This window comes from Sphaeramia orbicularis, chromosome 6 (genome assembly GCF_902148855.1).
Source record: "Sphaeramia orbicularis chromosome 6, fSphaOr1.1, whole genome shotgun sequence".
NCBI lineage: Eukaryota > Metazoa > Chordata > Actinopteri > Kurtiformes > Apogonidae > Sphaeramia > Sphaeramia orbicularis.
This window is the reverse complement of record NC_043962.1, coordinates 29644698-29664281: the sequence shown is the minus strand read 5'-3', so window position 1 is coordinate 29664281 and position 19584 is coordinate 29644698. Positions and strand designations below refer to the sequence as shown.

Here is a 19584-nt window from a genome sequence, read left to right as displayed (position 1 = left end):
ATGAGCATACAACAACTAGTGATGAGTCAGGGCTTTAAAGTTCAGAATAAACCTCAGAGCTCAATGATTAAAACTGTCTAGAGCATGAAAGCTTTGAGAGGACATCACATGATCATAGTCCAGTACAGACATTAATGTTCCTGCATTGAGTCTCTGGTCAGCACACGTTCACTGCCTGAAATGTGTCAACAGCAAAGGTCGATAAAGACACTATATGACACAACAGAACATCCACCATATTAGGAGGTGACACATGTGAAAAAAGCAGATGTGGCTGCAGTTTAAAGACACTGGAAATAACAGAGCAATGTTCCTTCACTGTAAAATGAAAATCACAGTAAGAGCAGGTTCCACCACAAACAGACACATCAGAATGGTCTGGTTCTGTTTTTAGGTCTGTTCCTGGTCTGGTTCTGTTTGTAGGTCTGTTCCTGTTCTGTGGATTGGTTTGCAGTGTTTTGTTAATTTGTTTGTGGGTAAGTTTTCTTAAAATATTAAACAGAAGCAATAATGCTTTTGTGACAGAATAAATGCACAAAATGAGGCATTTATAAGGCTGCCAAAGGGTTTAATAACATGTAAACCATTCATAATTTCGAAATTAGTCGAAAACATTAGGCTACAAATTATACAACATTAAGAGCCGTTTGGGAGCCGAAAGAGATGACTCTTTTGTAGGAGCCAAGTCAAAAGAGCCCACTCTCTGAAAAGAACCGAACCTCCATCACTATTTTGCCCCAATCAGGTAACATGTGACTTCACTGCTCACTAAACAACTGAAAACATTTTTAACTACACATGAGTGCAGATTATACACAGTACTCACGGGCTGTATCATGTATAGCTCATTTATTTAACCCTTTCATGCATGAATTATGAGAGCCTTAATTAAGATTTTTTGTTTTTACTGAGTGTTTTTATCCTCTAGGCATTAGAAAAATAACGTGATTGACATGTTTTTATGAACCTCTTTTTCATGGAGTTGCAAAAATGTTCTTTCAGCTGGACACCATGTGTTTAATTTTTGAAGAGAAGAAACGTATTTACTGATATACTGTGTGAAAACTATGAAATAAAAACATTTTTAATGCAGCTAATCTGATGTTTTCTCACATTTTAACATACTCTAATACTGGTCATTACTCACTCCATGGAGATAATATGCAAAAAAAATAAAACTTTTTGTTTAACCCACGAAAACCCAGTGCTACTTTTGTCATCATTATGTTTAAAAAACTGTTAATTACAGTCTAATAACAACAACAAGCAACTGATTTACATTTAAACATGTTAGTGCAGATCAAATTTATGAAGAACAGCAAAGTTACAATGATTATATGAACTGCAATGTATGGGATGATGCATGAGTGTCCACTGTGTTGGCAGATATGGAACTAAAATAACAAAATCCATGAACAGAACAACTGTAGAATAACTGTCCACTGGAGTGACCACTATGCATAAAAGGGTTAAATATAAATGTTTTTTGTAAAATTATTTGAGGTGATTTCTGTCATCTTCTTCATGGTAGACAGGTGGGTCGGCACCCTAGCGCCCTCTATGGACGAGCCGCCACTGGTGCAAACACAAACCTGGCGTCACTGTGTTCGATTATTTTAACCTTATTATTATTTTGGGTAAATATCATATTCATTCTCGTAAGTGGAAAAATACGAACCCCTCCTTCAACTTGTTTTTATGTGAATTTATTTTGTATTACAAATCTCTTAAGTATATTGTAAATATGTCCAAAAAAAAAAGCCAGAAAACTTTATTTTAGTTTATCTAAGTCCTTGCTGTTTTAATTATATCTTACCTAGTCCTTTGTGCTCTATTGTTCAGTCTGATTTAGTTATTTATTTTTCTTTCTGCTTCAATACTTTCATTAAATTTCAAATGTCTTATTTTTTTCCAGATAGTTGTAATAGTTGTGTTTAATCATTCCACCATGTCTCCAAATGTATTTCTATATTTCTCTCGTGTAATATTTTTTCCAGTCTTGTTCTGTAAATTTGCTTAGTGCCAATTAAAAAAAAAAAAAAAAAAGTTCGATTATTTCCGCTCCTTCCCTCGATGTTCTCCGAGTCTTGATTTGATTAGTCAGGCCTGAGTGGAGTGGATCACAACCCGGAGGTAATTTGATCTTAACTACAGGAGTCTGGAAGTCTTCCGCAAACAAAGAGCAGCATTTCTAATGAAGAGCAGCATTTTTAACACAGAACAGCATTTTTAACAATGTCGCGTTTGTTTTTTCCGAATCGTTTTTGTGCCAAATTTTCCCAGTTTGCAGCCTATGACCCTCCGTGGTTTGCACTTCGACTCAGACAGCATCAAATAAACAAACAGAGGGTTATTTTGCAGCAACAAAGACCCTATATCAGATCATGGAGTGCAGCCTCTTCAAAATACAAGACAAAGTCCAGGATCTGGGCTTATGGGGTCGGTGTGGGGGTAGCTTTAGCTGTTGGACTGAAATACTACGAAGACACAGTGAAGAGTTCGTGTGATGTTTCAGTGAAATCTGCACACACTGGTCGATACAGAGCAGCTATTGAAGTGAGCAGAGATCTGTTGGAACGGATAAAGGTAGGCACAGAGGTAGGCCTGTGGTTATTCTGACTGAACACATTCTACTTAATGTCTTTTAATGTCTCCCGGAATGTTTATTAATACAGTGTTTGTGTCCTTGTTGTCAGGATGAGGTCGGAGCTCCAGGGATGGTGGTTGGGGTCTCAGTAGATGGTCAACAGGTCTGGTGTGAAGGTAAGTGTTACATAAAGGATTGTGTTCAATAATAAACATCCAACTTTTATCAGTGGTACAAAGTGTGTCAAAACCAATGAAACATGAGGATGAAACAACATTTGTGTTGTGATGTAAACACCATCATTTCTGTAAACAACAACCAATACAATGTTTGTTTGTTGTTTCTTTAGGTTTTAATTTCATCTTAATATTAGGGCCCGACCGAAGACCCTGTTGTATTTGTATTGTTTTGTTTTTTTCCACCTCTTTCTTCGCATTTTGAGGGCCTGGACATGCACGCGAAAAGTTAGGTTTTTGTTTTGTTTTTTTTGCAAAATTATAAATGGAAAAAGTTCAACAAATCTTGATATTTTTGGAGTTTCGGAAACAAACCTTCAAAAATGGCTCTGTAACGCCTCTTAAACCGCAAAAGGCCACGTATGCGCCTCACAGATAAATAAAACATCAATGAGGTCGAGGACGGAAACACCAACAGGAAGTCCGCCATTTTGAATTTGAGGCAATTTTTTGGCGATTTACTAGCATAGCATTTTGTTGAATACCTCCTAGGGATTTAACTCAATTGACTCCAAACTTAGTGAAGTTTTAAGAAGTTGTAGATGAATACAGATTGGGACTTTCAACGTGTTCAGGGCAGGGCAGCGAATTTTGATGTAGGCTATTGCCATGAAAAACAAAACTGTTGTAAGTTTTTTGTTTTGTTTTGTTTTTTGAAATTGTTATAACTTTTCATCCAATCAAAACCAAACTTGATGTGTTGCTACTAGTCCCGCCCCCAAACAAAATGACATAACAATAGAGGATATGCACGTGACGTCACCGCTAGCGGAAGTCACCGCGGTTACGTCCACTGAGTGGCAGAAAGAGGGAGAGGAGTAGCGGCTTTGGCTTGAATACTGCGAAAACTTTAGAATAATCTTAAAAATGGGGAAGAGTTGTTGTGCCATTGATTGCACAAATAGGTTTAAAAAGTACTCGGAGCTATCGTTTTAGCGGCGACCTAAAGCCAAAGACAGAAGAAGCAGATGGATCGCTGCAATTCTTAGCAGTAACTGGAATCCAGGCAACGAAACCTGGATTTGTGGTTGCCATTTCATGTCAGCTAACGTTAATTTATGCTGTATTCTTGTGTAAAATCATACCTTAAATTACATATCGTTTTGGCTAGAGTTACTTCTTAGTAAAGCTCTTAATGTTAGCATCTGTCATTTAGTTCTATATTTCATAACTGAAACGTTTTTGTCTTCAGTTGTGTGATTAGGAACCTTGTGCTCTACATGATTTGTAAACTAGCTTAAACTGAGGCTAACCTAGTTTTCCAAATAAGGGGGTACTCTGGCACAAAGCTGTTGTAGCTGTGTTGTATCAAGTATTTGATGTTAACTCTACTTAAATATCCACAGTACCAGTAGATCATTCACTCACTTGGGTCAATACTAAGGGTTCAACTCCAGTAAATCAATAGCGAACTGTGCGCACTACTGCTGGGCCTTTACCTTGGCAATCACCACCAAGAAAATACGTCTGCACTGACATAAAACCTCAAAAACAATAGTATGTTGAATCGAAAGCACTCACTTGCTGTAATCCTCTAATTAACGATGACGACTCTTTGTCTTTTGTATGCTTTCAGCCTTTGCATTGTGTATTTTCCTGGCGTTGAAATCAGGTTCATATAAATGTCAGGATACATGATTTCCGGCCACATATCAATGTTCGTAGACCACTTGTTGTTTGGTAGCTTGTATGGATTCGTGTCGAGTCCAACTGTCCTTAATTTAATGTTATATTCCACATTTTTCCCGGTCTCGCTGTAGTTACTGCTGTGCTTCGCCATGTTGAGCCGGTTTGTTTTTGCCACTCAAGTCTGACTTAGAGGGGCGTGGCCCAGGGGAGAAGTGACGTATCTGCATTCCCTCTATAGAGGGTATGCACGTGATGTCGCCGCTAGTGGAAGTCACTGCGGTTCCACCCACTGAGTGGCAGAAAGAGGGAGATGAGTGACAGTGTTGGCTTCAATACTGTCTAAACTGAAGAACAATATTTAATAAAAAACGGGGAAGAGCTGTTGTGCAATTGATTATATGAACAGTTTTGAAAATCAATTGGAGCTATCATTTTACAGACACCGAAAGACAAAGAAAAGAGAAGTAAATGGATCCACAAATCCAGGAAACCAAACCTGGATCTGTGGATCCTGTATGGTGTCAGGTAACATTAATTTATGCTGTATTTTTGGGTAAAATCATACCTTAAATGACGTATTGTTTTGGCTAATGTTACTTCTTAGTAAAGCTCCTGGTTTCATGATCAGATCTTTCATGGTTTTTGTCTTCATTTTGTGATTATGAACCTTGTGCTCCTACATGATTCGTAAACTAACTTAAACTGAGGCTAACCTAGTTTTTCAAATACGGGGGAACTGGAGAATAAAGCTACGACAGTGTATTAGGGCCACATTGTAAAATAAAGATGCTTGTCACTACTAGAATAAAGTCATAAAATATCGATATAAAACCTGTAATTTTATGATAATAAAGTCAAATACAAAATAATCACAATGTTATGAGAATAAAGTCGTAGTTATTAAAAAAAACTCATAATTTAACAAAAATGTCACTCATTTATAAGATTAAAGTCGTCATATTCCAACAATAAAGCCATAATATTACAAGAATAATGTCATAATTTAAAAACGGGTGGGAAAAATATCATAATTTACCAGAATAAAGTTGTACCCTGCTGGTCCACAGCAGTAGTATCTGTGTTGTATAAAGTACTTGATATGAACTAGACATAAATATCCTCAGTACCAGTAGATTATGCATATATTCACTGGGGTCAGTACACGGTCTACTGTAAATGGACTTTGGATCAGTTGGTTCTCTGCCTAGTTTTGGACCCTGGTTGTCAGTGATGATGAAACCATGTATATTTGTTTCAGGTAAAAATAGCGATGATCCCCTACACCCTGGATGTTCGGATATGCAATTTTGGGCTACATGTCAATGTTCGTGGACCACTTGTTCTTTGGTAGCTCATACGGATCCATGTCCAGTCCAATTGTCCTTAATTTAATTTCATATTTCACATTTTCCCGATCTCGCTGTGTTTACTGCTATACTCCGTCATGTTGAGCAGGTTGGTTTTTGCCACTCAGTCTGACTTAGAGGGGCGTGGCCCAGAGGGGAAGTGACTTATGTGCATCCCCTCTATATTGAATTTGACTCATAGCGCCACCTATTGGGGGACAATGGAAGTCACATCTAAGTCAGTATTGCAACCTTGCAATCCTCCGTCACATCAGACCTCCAGACCCCTGTATTCCAGCTGTTGCATACATGCGTGCGAGGGCCAGTCATAATTGTTCGTAGTTGCTAGTTATTATTACATACTCACTTGCCCTATATGACTTTGACTCATTACTCATTACTTTCTTTTCCTTTTCATGTCCTTTTTCCTCTTATATTTGTACATACAGGAACCTAAATTTCCTGGAAGGCTCTGCTGAAGGACACTATAAAGTTCTATCTAATCTAAATTTTCCACCTTTGTCAAATATGGAATAACAATAGCAACTGAACGTTTCACTACTTTTTCATTGGTTTATTCTTGTTTCCTCTTCCAGCCTTTTACCTATAGATCAGTTACATTATGCACATTCTGGCTAAAAAATGTCCCCACTTGGATTTAACTTGGTAAATCGTAAACAAGTTAGTTAACTCTAACTGATGCAGTGAGTAGCTTTTCATTCCTTAAACAGCCATCAGTTTGATAAAGACCATAAAGACTGGACTGTGTTTCAATGGAAAAAGTTCATGTGGTCTAATGAGTCCAGATTGACCCTGTCCTAGAGTTATGGATGCCTCATGGTGAGCAGAAAGGCAAATGATTACCCATCATACCCACTGCCTACAGTGCCAGCCTGTGGGGGCAGTGTTATGATCTGGGGTTGATTCAGTTGGTCAGGTCTAGGTTCAGCAAAGTTATGTGTCCATAAAATGATGGAAATTAATGTTGTGACATTGCATAAGTTGCAGAACAAAAATAGTGATCAAAATTAAAAGCAACTCTGAGATATTAGAATGTCTGACTTCTTTTTTTTTGGCCTGAACTGTGCATAACTGAAAATTGCAATTGTGCTCTTAAAGTGGCTGATGATACTAATGGGTGCCACTTTGCCAGAATCTTAAAAATAGTCACAAAATGTTAGCAATAAATCACCAGTAGGATTGTGTCTGCAAAAAACTATGATATATGATATATAAAAATTGCGATTTAGACTTGATAAAACTCTTTTTGGCACAGTGCAGTACATATATAGACGTATAAAGCACATAATATAGACAAAAATAACGAAGATTAGTAATGACAGCTGACATTTTTCAGGCATGTCAATAACTGTATACCAGTTGTGCAAAATAAACATAAAATGCCAATGTTTCACTGAGGTAGATCAACTTTCTTCTTTATTGTGTGTTATATTCAAACCCTAATGATGTCACATAACATCTGTGAACGCCAGTGCTCTGAAATGATGCATTTTCATTCTCTGTGAAATTTAGGCACTGGTTATGCTGATTTAGAGAATCGTGTGCCATGCAGCCCTCAAACGATCATGCGAATCGCCAGCATCAGTAAGCCTCTCACAACTGCAGCTGCTGCTCGTCTGTGTGAGGAAGGAAAACTAGACCTCGATGTTCCCGTCCAGAAATACGTCCCAAAATTTCCACAGAAACAGATTGAGGGACAAGATGTAAGTCACTTAAGTTGTCATAGGATGCATTACTGTATTTGATCTATTTATGTGTGCATTCAGCTCAGATGCACGTTGTTTATTGTGTTTCTTTTTTATTTTTCTTCAGGTCATAATAACCCCTCGTATGATTATGTCCCATGTAAGTGGTATACGACACTATGAGAAGAATGCTAAGAAACTGGCAGATGACAGGGAGAAAGTGAAGCCAATAAAAGAGAAGGAGAATGAAAAGACATCTGAAAACAAAGATAAATCCACAGCAGAACAGAACAACAAAAGCAAAGAAGCCACTCAGGTTCAGAGGAAAACGGATGTTGAGCAGGATGAGTTCTACTTGAATCAAAAGTTTGAAAATGTTAGTCAGGGCGTAGACCTCTTCAAGGACGACCCACTCGTTTTTAAACCTGGTAAAGGACTCAATTACTTGTTAAACAATTCATACACCAAAATGAAAATATTAGTGCCATGACATGTGAGTATTTATGTCTCCCTTTCCACAGGCACTGGTTTCCTCTACTCCACCCACGCCTATACCCTGCTGAGTGCTTGTATGGAACAGGTGGCAGGTCAGCGTTTCCTGGATTACATGATGGGCATGTTTCGTGAGCTGGGGATGCTCAATACTGTGGCTGACGAAAATGAGCCCATTATTTATCACCGCGCCAGGTAATCACATTACAGTGTGACTTTGGGAAATCTGTTTTTGCTTTGCACTCGATTTGATTTTGTGCTGGTTGATATAATTGATGAAACGGTACATTGATTTTAATTCCTCAGAACATCAATTTTTCATACATTGTCATACCACATCATAGCTGAAACCATAACTGTAATGCTTCAATAGTCAGCAAATTACATAATATTGTTCTTGGTGAGGTGTGGACAGTGTATTGAGAGACGACCCCTAACAGTTACAACGTAGCTGTCAAATTTAGAACAAGCGCCTACAAGTTACTTGGTTCGCAACGTCACAAAGTGGAAAATTCATGATGTACTGTCTGTTTTTCCCACATTGTAGTTTGCACAATAAAAACTGTTAGATTTTGTAGCTGTTCTATGTATACTGATTCTTTCTTATAATGTCACTGCATAATTCTGTGATAAACTGCTATACACACAGTGTACATTATAAATTGTAATATGATAGTGTTTTTACATCTGTGCTTATGACAACAGATTAAAGCCCTACTTGCACAGGACTAGTTTTACCTGTGGACCTCTGGTACTTTTTAATAACTTTAGATGTTGTCTAAAATCTTAATTCCGTATAATTATTTGAAAAGTTAAAAATTACCTACAATATTAAGCAAACGCAGATCTCCTGTGATAATAGTAGTTCTGTGAGAATCAATATCTATATAATTTGGGAAGATATGCAACATTTTTAGTTTTCTCTGTGTATTTGTTCAGTCTGTTTCCTGGTCGAAGATGACGGAAGCTGTGATGATGAATCAAAGTTTAAAAAGTGTTTTAGGTGGAAATTCCTGAGGCTCATGTCACGATGTAGCAAAGATGTTCACAGAAAGAACAAACTTAAATCTTACAGTGAGTGAAAGTGAGTGACATCTAAAAAGGTGAGATGGAAGACATGCATGACAGTGATAGTTAAGAATATTGTTCTGTGTTGAGTCTGCCTTCAACATCAGAACTAGGGAATTATGTCAGAAAATTTGAGTAGAAAACAGACTTCCCTTATCCAGCGCTGTACGAAACACAAACAGTGGAGAGTTTATTTCCAAATAACCATAGTTCCACAGGTTATACTAGTGCTGTACGGATAGGGCTTTAGTTACAAGCCTAGAATCATGGGTAAATATCCGTAAAATTTTACATAATATTAAATATTATTATGAAATATTTGCGGAAAAATCTTTTTTGTGTTTCAAAATGTGTGGCTCCATCAGACAGATGCAAACAAATGTAAATAATTGTTGTTGTATTTTATTATTATTATTATTATTATTATTATTATTATTATTATTATTATTATTATTATTAACAAGTAAAAATAACAAAACTAAATTCTTGACAGTTTCAACATAAGTTCAGTGGCTTAAAGTGATTCTTAATGCAATATATGCATGGGGTGTCCAAAAAACGTTTGTCCACCTCTGTATAACAAAAACCCAATCCTGCCAAAAAAAAAAAAAAAAACACACTTGACGTACTGTGAAATCATTAGATTCCAAAAAGTACTGGGATGCAAATGTTTGGTCTTACTGTTCAGCTCAGTTGGATTGCTTGTAAAGACTGAATTCTTGTAACATAATTAACATGCACCACTATTAATAAATGATGCTCCTTTGCAGGTTTTACCATATTAAATGGGGTCGTATTGTAAACAGCCCGTATGTGGACAACTCCTACAAGTGGGCTGGAGGTGGCTTCCTCTCTACCGCAGGTGATTTGCTGCTGTTTGGAGATGCTCTGCTCTACAGCTACCAGCTTGCACACTTAAAGGACACTGAAGGTTTGCTGCCTGGCTTCCTCAAACCCCAAAGTGTCCTGGATCTGTGGGCCCCTGTCGATAAGACGGAGGCCACCTGGGATAAGGATGGACGCTATGCCCAAGGCTGGCTGGTAGTGGAGAAACTTCAGAAATATGGCCACTGCAGGAAGCGCAGACACTACGTTTCACACACAGGAGGCGCTGTCGGGGCTAGTAGCGTCCTTTTAGTGTTACCTGCTGAAGACATTGAAAAGGGCCAAGGAAAGAACCGCCACCCTCCGCAGGGGGTGGTGGTCACCATCATGACTAACATGCAGGCTGTTGGACTAAACACAACTGCGCTCAAAATTGCACATGAGTTTGACAAAGCCAGAAGCCTGTGAGAGTAAGTTGTTTACAGAAATAATTGTGTTTACATCACAATGCACAGTAATTTCAAAATTAAGCTTATAATTTTCATACAAGTATTATATTCAGATATTTATAGAGGATGTTTAGGAAATTACATGTATTTGGACATGTATTTTTTCAACATTTTATAGATTCTGATACTGTTTTAATTAAACAGAACTTGACAAATGTCCATTTTGCCACTAGGTGGAAGCAATTTACTGCCTTTCTGACTAATGCTGCTGACCTGTGACGTAAGATTGTTGGGGTTTTGTACCTTTTCATGAATCTCTTGGATAGCACAATAATCCAGTACTTTTTCTTACATTTTAAACAAATAAGAAGCTTTTGATACAGAATGAAAACAGTGCAATCAAGGCATTCTCAGTTACATTTTAAGGCACACCCTGCATAGATATGTCCTCATAATTACTAATCTGACCTTTTTTAATATGCCAGAGTTAACCACAAACTCAAATACACTCCTTTAACAGAATAAGTCATTGGAATAACTGAGATAATGTGCCAAAATTCCCAGTTAATAAATGGTGGAAAGAATTTTAGGAATTTACTAAGCTGTCAGCTGTCTGAATGTAGTGTTTTTGCCAATAGTTTGATTTTTGTAGAAATAAATGAAGTACAAAGAGAAGATACCAAAAATGTAGTGACAATGCAATGTAGTGAATGTAGTGTAAGTGTCATGAGACAACTTCTGTTATGATGTGGTGCTATATGAATAAAATTTGATTGATTGATAGTGTAACAAGTTTTAATACCACTCTAACTGAAGCAAATTTGTGCTGCCATTTTCTCTCTAAAACCCCTGAGATCTCCTGTACCTCTGTTTTTAGATTTAGGAGGACTGATTAATGGCTTGGGATGAGCTAATTATACAGACAGAGAGTCAGATAGTATCACTGCATTTATGCATGCGTGTTCTTCTAGAGTGAAGACATGTTTTTCATTTGGAAAGTGAGCTCATCCTAACTGGTCCAGACAACTAAAGAGCAATTATGGTTTAGGGTTAAGATTAAATTCACATTAGGCTAAAGGTTGAGGGTTAGTAATGCAATGCTGATGATTACATCCAGGGAATGACTACTCCAAATATACACACTGTCTTTCACCACAAATCACACTGTTAAGACACAAAACAATCATTTAATATTACAAAACATTTACCAACAGTAGATTGGATTAAATTATTAATGGATACAGGTTTATTTCATATTAACTTAAATATTAATAATATTTTACATTACTACAAAACATTTTACTTAGTCAAATGATGCTCTGTAAATACACCTCAGACAAAGCACATATATTGAAATGTGATTTAATATGAATAAAGCCAGTGGTAATTTAATAGCTGTGTTAAAAGATGACTTCACAAGGTATGATTTGGATAACACCCACTCACACCTGTTGGTATGTAAATGGCTAATTCCATTTCGTCTTTCAGCTCTTTCACTGCCTTGAGTTTTGCAGGTTAATTTTACTGCAGTTTTTTTTTTTTTCTTTTCTCCTGGCCTTTTATCGTCACGGCACAAAGTCCAGCAGGTGTAACACACTCAAGTATGACAAATATCTCATCATCCCATTAAGCGCACAGCCAAAGGAAGAAAAAAATGTACAAAAAAATTTTTATACTCTCATACTCTGGACTTTCCAGTATTGTGGCTGACTGTTCTGTTGGCTCTGTTGGCTCTGTTGCCTGGCTTTCAACATCCTGCATATAGACATAAGTAATGGTTATTACCTTTTAAACAATTTCATCTGGCTGAAGTACAATGGCTTTACAATGATGCTGTTTTTGGACATCTTCTCATTGGATCTCAAACAGTAATAGACTTACTTGCGTATGTAGTAGATAAAAACCGCCAATGCCAGTAAGATGAGGAGAGCGACAATGACAACAGCTGCAATTAACCCAGCGTTCTCGCCGAGTGGGGAACTGCTGAAAAGCCGTAAATTCTCACATCTGCTGCCTGTGTAGTTTGGATAGCACCTAAAAAGTAAGCATTATGAGCAAAATGCAGGCAGTCAGTCAACGCAGTCTGAAATTTGACACCAATATAATATATGTCACGGCTTCAGAGGTGAGTGTTCCTTCAGACTCGCATGAAAGATGACTGAAAATTCACTTTTGTGTAACTTACACACAAGAGAGTGAATTCATAGAGGGTATTTTATAGCATGTCCCTCCATTCATGCAGTAGGTGGCCTCCTCCCCATTACAAGCTTCTCCGTGATCTATAGAGAAAAATATGTCAGAAAGGAAACCACTGTGAAGTCAACTTTTTTTTCTGAGAGCTATAGTTTGTTTTATTACCTGCCATCATTTGGGATATTGAGTTGTTGCCTGCGAATACAAGGAGAAAATGTAGAAAAGCGATCACTCAGCAACTTGTAAAACATGTCACAACCTGAAGCTTCAGATGCCAGTTACAAAAACAAACCTACACTATTATTTCCTAAATTAACATGTCATAAACTAATGTTGACAGTAAACCCTCAATTCCCTGTTTTAAAATAAAAACAAAAACTTGTCCTTACCAGCTGGTGAAACCCTAGATTTTGGTAGGTTAGCTCAGGTTCACAAGGTGACTCAGTGACACTTCAAAATAACTCAGAACTGCTTTATGTTGGATCTCTGAAGAGTGTCATGTGGGCGTGTTCCTCCCTTGGCCTAAAAAATGTTGTGATAGCAGTTTGTTCACATTGTAAATGGCAAGCTAAACATCAGGAAACTACCTACTGATCGTAGGTAATTTGTTTGAGTGTTTCATAAATGATGTCTTAAAGTATGTGTGAGCAATACAAACATATCGCTGTAAGTGTTTTACAGAGACAGTGGGAGAGTAGATTACATTTTGTTTTTGTTGTTAGATAGGGTGCCTCAGGAGATCAGGCAAAGGAAGGGTTAGGAAATTACCTGCTGTGCATGTGAACACAGCGTGCCTGGGTTTGGTACAAGACAATTGGAAGAATGACTGGTATTCCAAGAAGGCATGAATGGAATCGTGGGAACTGCCTTGGTACTCTAAGAATACATCACACCACTTCCTTCAGACAAATAATTACAGTTTCTCTCTCTGAACCGTTAGCTGACTCATCAACTGACTTCTTTTACAGTTTCTTCAAACAGCGTCATCATTAATAAACTGCATCATTGATGAAGAAATTACATCAGTGTGCAGGTAGGGCTACTTTCAGGTTAGACCAGTCGCAATGAATCCATTCTGGGGCGATACTAAACAGATTTTGACGATGTTTCTGTTCAGTTTTTCATTGCTCTTGTGTTAGACTAATAATAGCACTTTGGAAGAGCAAGTTTGGGACAGACAGGTTGTGACAAATCCCTTGGCCGTTGCTTATCCTCCTGCAGCATGACACCTGACTTATCAACTGCTCAGGTTATCTGCAATAGAGTGTCTGACAATTATTGAATGGAAAAGAAAAGATGAGGGCCTTCATCTCTGAGGACAAGGAGGAGCTGCAGAAAGTCCAGAGGGAGCTGAAATATAACATCAGGAGGTGTAAGGACAGCTACAGGAGGAAACTGGAGCAGTGCCTGGAGAAGAACAACCTCTGGGATGTGTGGAGAGGCCTGAAACACATCAGGCCACGGAAAAATGGGGATGGACATTCTTTGAATGGAGATCAGGACTAAGCAAATGAGCTGAATTTGCATTTCAACAGGTTTGACTGGTTTGACTCTGTCCTGACTCTGACCCCCACCCATCCAGGCCCCTCTTCACACCTCTCCAGTGTGGCACCCTCCAACCTGCTGTTACCATCAACATCTCAACTCCACTAGCACCTCTCTGTTCTGGCTCCAGCCCCCACCCTTTCATGTCCCTCCTTTCAACCCTCCAGAATGACAGAATCCCCCCTGCTGATACCACTATCATCTCTGCCCCTCACACATCTTTCTACACCTCTCCTCCCTGTCACACAGGACCCCCTCCAATCCCCTCCCGCCCCCCTGTCCCTCACTATGGACCGGGTGAGGAGGGAGCTCAAGAAGACAAAGGCCAGGAAAGCCACAGGCCTGGACATCATCTGCTCCTTGCTGCTCAGGAAATGTGCAGACCAGCTCAATTAGGTGGTTCTGTACCTATTTAACCAGAGCCTCAGTCTGGAGAGAGTCCTGGTCCTGTGGAAGACCGCCTGTGTGGTTCCGGTTCCCAAAAAAGCCCACCCCAGTGAACTGAACCAGTTCAGACCTGTCGCCTTGACCTCCCACCTCATGAAGACCATGGAGAGGTTCGTCCTCCACCACCTCCGCTCCCAGGTGAGCACTGCGCAGGACCCTCTGCAGTTCGCCTTCCATCCAGGCATCAGGGTGGATGACACTGTCATCTACCTGCTGCACTGGGTCCTTTCTCACTTAGATTCCCCTGGGAGCACAGTGAGAGTCATGTTCTTTGACTTCTCCAGTGCTTTCAATACCATCCAGCCATTGCTGCTGCGGGTGAAGATGGAGGAGGCAGGTGTGGACCTACATCTTGCTGCATGGATCACCGACTACCTCACTGACAGACCCCAGTGGGTGAGACTACACAACTGTGTGTCAGATGTGGTAGTCTGCTGCATAGGGCCCCCCAGGGGATGGAGGTCTCTTTGTTCCTATTTACATTATACACCTCTGCCTTTACATACAACACCACTCACTGTCATCTTCACAAGTTCTCTGACGACTCTGCCATTGTTGGCTGCGTGTCTGAAGGGAACAAACAGGAATACAGGGGGATCATCATAGACTTTGTGGATTGGTGTGAGCAGAACCACCTGCTCCTGAACACCGGGAAAATGAAGGAGATTGTGATTGACTTCTGCAGGTCGACCCCACAACACACACAGGTGAACATCTGGGGCTTGGACATAGTGGACTCTACTGTGTACCTGGGTGTTCCCCTCAGTGACAAACTGGACTGGACAAACAACACAGATGACCTGTTCAAGAAGGGCCAGAGTCGCCTCCACCTGCTGAGGAGACGGAGGTAGGGCTCTTCTTCGGACATTTGTTGACACTATGGTGGCCTCTGCAGTACTCTTTGTCATTGTGTGCTGGGGAGCAGGCAGTACAGACAGAGACAGGAAGAGACTAAATAAACTGATAAAGAGAGCCGGCTCTGTCTTAGGCTGCCCGCTGGACTCCATCAAGGAGGTGGCAGACATGAGGATGTCGGTAAAGTTGACATCCATCATTGGTGCATCAAACTGTAGAGGCCCTGAGCAGCTCCTTCAGCACCAGAGTTTTACACCCCCAGTGCAAGAAGAAGCGATTCTGCAGGTCATTCCTCCCTACAGCCAACAGACTCTTTTGCCGCGTTTCCACTACGTGGTACCAGCTCGACTCAACTCGACCTTTTTGAGTTGCCATTACATAAAAGAACCTGGAATCTGGTATCTGGTACTATTTTTTAGTACTTGCTTGGCCAAGGTTCCAAAATGGGTGGAGAGATACTAAAATGTGACGTGTAAACACTGCAAACCACTGATTGGTCAGAGAGTTGTCTCTGTGTCATTGCGTCATCAATGCACAACACGCCATTAAAAAAATAAAATTCGGAAGTTTACAGTAAATATACCGGAAGTCTAATCCATGATGACAGCCCGCAAAATTACACCGTGGTCAGTTGAGGAGGTTCAGACGTTTCTGTCCTTGGTGGCTGATGAAAAGATTCAGCATGAGCTTGACCGGGCAACACACAACGAGTGAGTTTATCAGCAACTCTCTGAGCAGATGTTGCGGAAGTTACATGCTGCATTGCTATGACATCCTTGTACTCTAAAGTCGGTAGTATCCTGTAATGGAAATGTTCTCTAGGAATAGTACCTGGTACTCGAGTCGAGCCGGTTCCACTTAGTGGAAATGCGGCATTAAACAGTTCCCAGTGACCCCCAGCCCCATATCACACATGTACATGTGCAACCACAATGTATAAATGTATATAATATTTGATTTTTAATTCTAATTATTTATATAGATATTAATAAAAATACCAAGTTTCTTATTTTTATCTTTGTATTTTCATTCTTCACTCGTTTGTGGTTTTTATAGCTAAATATCCCCACAGTGGGATAAATAAAGTATAATCTTATTAACAACCACACTGCAACTGGATTAACAAATAAAGACACATAAGAAAGGGTTTTTTTTTACACAACACAATTGTTCTCTTAATTACAACTATGATCTATTGAGCAGTGATACTGTGCTCTTACCCAAGAACTGTACACATTTGGTACACTAGTACTTTACTTCATTTTATGCAACCTTGTAGATCTACTCAACTACATCTCAGAGACAAATATTGTACTTTTTTACTGATGGCTTTCTTTTCACTTTTATGCACACATCCCCAAATCTATGTACTGTGCATCTGTGCACATCAAATTTGGCCTTTTGGAAATTCAGGGTCAGGTTACTTTACTTATACCCACAGGTGGATTTGTTTTGGAGTTAGATGACTGACTACCATGTGGGTCTCATAGGACAGCTATGCTATAAACATAATTACAATCTTACACATTATGATATATTGCTGTAGATTAAACCACAAAACTGAAGAGACTATGGAGAAAACCATTTGGATTCATCATACCAACAGTTTGTAGGACTTCCCATTCATATGAAATATAATCATGATATAAATGTTCATGTTATCAATGATTATCACGAGAAATGTCAGTATTTCTTGTAAGTGTAAAATGACTATAAATGGACAGAATGTGACAAATGTTTCACAATTCTAGAGTTTAATCATTTAAAACAATTAGAATGATAAAAAAAATCAATGTTGACTAAAGTTAGAAACTAATTTTCTAAGCATAGATAACAATTTGAACAAAATTAACCCAAACGACAAAATAAATAATTTATTGTAATGGCATTTATCCCAATAAAACAATGATATGTCATTATCATTTTGTAGCCCAGCTCTCTGTTAACAGCAAAACACCTGAATTCAAGGTGTCTTAGTACTTTTGTCTATTCGGTATAATTCAGATGAAGTTGACAATAACATCAGCAGTAAAATGCAACTTATCAATTTTTGCAATATACACTTTTGCCCATAAAGTTGGAATAAAAAAAAAATTACCTCTTCTAATGGAATGATTGTGACAATGTAATTTGTTTTTGATAAATAAAGTGGTCAAAGGTGATTTATGGGCAAAGGTATATATCCAAATACATAATGTGTAATGTAAAGGGCAGGGGCATTTTTACTGATAAATATCTACTTTTGTTTTCAAACTTTAAGTACATTTTGCTGACAATACTTGAGGTCTTGAATGCAGCACATTTACTTCAGTGTGGTATTAGTACTTTTACTTAAAGACTAGGCTACTTTTTCAGCCACTGACAACAACAGTGAATAATTAATTATATTAACCTTCTGAATGAGTATTAGTAAAAGGTACTTTTTTGTATCATAACTGTTTCCTATTTGTCCTGCTCTCCCTTAGTTTGCATTTTTTAGACGCAGGTGATGAAATGCAGCTCGTAAACGCAACTCCCTACATGTGAAGCACCACAGGAACACTTGAAGTCGCTGTATGAGAATTGGCGTGTTTTTTGTTTTTTTTTTCCTCTCTCTCTCTCTTTCGTGCGGGTGGGTTGTTATCGCGAGGAACTCTGAAGCTCAAGAGGTGAGTGTTTTTCTACGTCGACGCTTGCAGGGTGGCATAGACAGAGGGACGTCTGCGAGCTCTTATGATATGACTATAGGTTATCTGTGCGTTTTCTTTAAGGTTATTGCGTTGTGGGTTTTTTTTTTTTTTTTTTTTTTTTTTTTTTGCATCCATCCAGCCTCATGTCCTTCTGGCTGACGACGCTGCTCTGCTCGTATCTGTAGGCGCTGGAATCCCGATTTCAGCACCTGGACAGCTCCCGGTCGTGAACCTCTTCTTCTTATTGGGCACATGGAGTCCCTGGTGTGATTGTGGGGGAAGCCCTGCAAGCACATTCTGCCTCAATCCGAAGATGCTGAGAACATCCTGATTCAGTGACAGCCCTCGTCGTCTCCGCTGAAGGATGCTGCTTTCAGTCCGGAGTAGGTGTTTTCATCGTGTGCTGTCTTCTGAGAGGCGATTCGGGTACGTGGCCAACGCGAATTTAAGGGGAATCGCAGCCTACACACAGCAAGATCCGAGCTTCCCTCACACTGATCATTACCATCATCATCAACATCATCATCATCATCAACATCATCGGCGAGGAGGGAGATATTACCATCATCACAGCGAGGGCAAAGGAGTCACGACAACACTTCACACAATGTAGAGCAAGAAAACACAAGAGGTTAGTGTGTGTCTTTGTGCATGGTTTCCAGTCGGTGATTCGTGGGTACGTGATGTATTCAAGCTGGTTTTGAACGTGGACTGAAACGAGACTGTGTGGCCTCTAAGCACAGTGAGAAAATGTTAACAGCACCGTAACTGTTCTTGTATGACGCCGTGGGAAGTGACTGCTAATGCATCTTGATTTAATTACATGTAAAAGCCAAGGAAGAAACAGGATTTATGTATTCATTTTATCCTATCAGTGTGATTTATTGTAACAGCTGCTCCTGGCCTCTTACTGTAGGCTGTAATCTTACAAAAAGGGGCAACTTTTCTAAGATGCTGATCACTCTGATACTCTGATACACTCAGCTCTGGAATACTTTGCATTCATTTACCTTAAAAATCGTACACACCTCCACAGCAGGTAAAGCTTCTCAAATATTTAGACAAAGTGGGAAAGTCTGTGACTTTCTGCGCACCCCATGGCACACAATGAGTGGCCTATGCTTGCAGATCTATTATTCTTTCCCGAGTATTATGCTAAAGACCACATTTTTGGTGCTGCAGTGAAACAATATCACTCTCAGCCCTTGAATGACCTGGGCTGATTTATCCTGAGTAGCATTTAATCTGCTGTGCTTCACTACATTACTCTGCTGTGGTCTGCTGTGGCTGTGAATGCTGACTCCTCACCTCTCTACGTTTGAAGGTTTTCACTGTCACACAACCCTTGAATCCATGCAACACTGTGCAGCCAGGAGGACAGTGTGTTTCAAGGGACGCAAATGCGTAATCACTACAATAATGCATCTCCAGCTAAAGTGTTGGATTTAATTTGTAACACTTTTATGCTTCTTTTAAAAGCGGTTGGTATATGTTTCTGACTTTCCTGTCTGGTCACCTCATGCAAAGCAGCTGGAGT

At 39.3% G+C, this 19584-nt stretch overlaps 3 protein-coding genes across 5 annotated transcripts in view; 2 read left to right on the top strand and 1 right to left on the bottom strand.

Moving 5' to 3' along the window:
• The first annotated feature begins 2098 nt into the window (after positions 1 to 2098).
• lactb (lactamase, beta) lies at positions 2099 to 11119 on the top strand. Of its 2 annotated transcripts, none has more exons than XM_030136199.1 (6): positions 2099 to 2598; positions 2697 to 2763; positions 7332 to 7522; positions 7632 to 7932; positions 8026 to 8191; positions 9835 to 11119. In XM_030136199.1, the coding sequence occupies exons 1-6, from the start codon at positions 2236 to 2238 to the stop codon at positions 10355 to 10357; spliced, it is 1611 nt and encodes a 536-aa protein (XP_029992059.1). In that variant the 5' UTR covers positions 2099 to 2235; the 3' UTR covers positions 10358 to 11119. The 2 variants fall into 2 exon arrangements, with proteins under 2 accessions (XP_029992059.1, XP_029992060.1); XM_030136200.1 differs by having other exon boundaries at positions 2100 to 2586.
• Positions 11120 to 11500: 381 nt separating this feature from the next.
• On the bottom strand, positions 11501 to 13055 carry nrg4 (neuregulin 4). Its single transcript, XM_030136203.1, has 5 exons — positions 12921 to 13055; positions 12697 to 12726; positions 12524 to 12617; positions 12220 to 12372; positions 11501 to 12093 (listed from the first exon to the last, which is right to left on the bottom strand). The coding sequence occupies exons 2-5, from the start codon at positions 12704 to 12706 to the stop codon at positions 12009 to 12011; spliced, it is 342 nt and encodes a 113-aa protein (XP_029992063.1). The 5' UTR covers positions 12707 to 12726; positions 12921 to 13055; the 3' UTR covers positions 11501 to 12008.
• Positions 13056 to 18010: 4955 nt separating this feature from the next.
• tmem266 (transmembrane protein 266) overlaps positions 18011 to 19584 on the top strand; it is a 29999-nt gene continuing 28425 nt past the window's right edge. Inside the window, exons 1-2 of one of the 2 annotated variants that reach the window (XM_030136198.1) lie at positions 18011 to 18026; positions 18187 to 18678. The gene's annotated coding sequence lies outside the window, so the exon portion shown is untranslated. The other variant, XM_030136197.1, reaches the window with a different exon arrangement.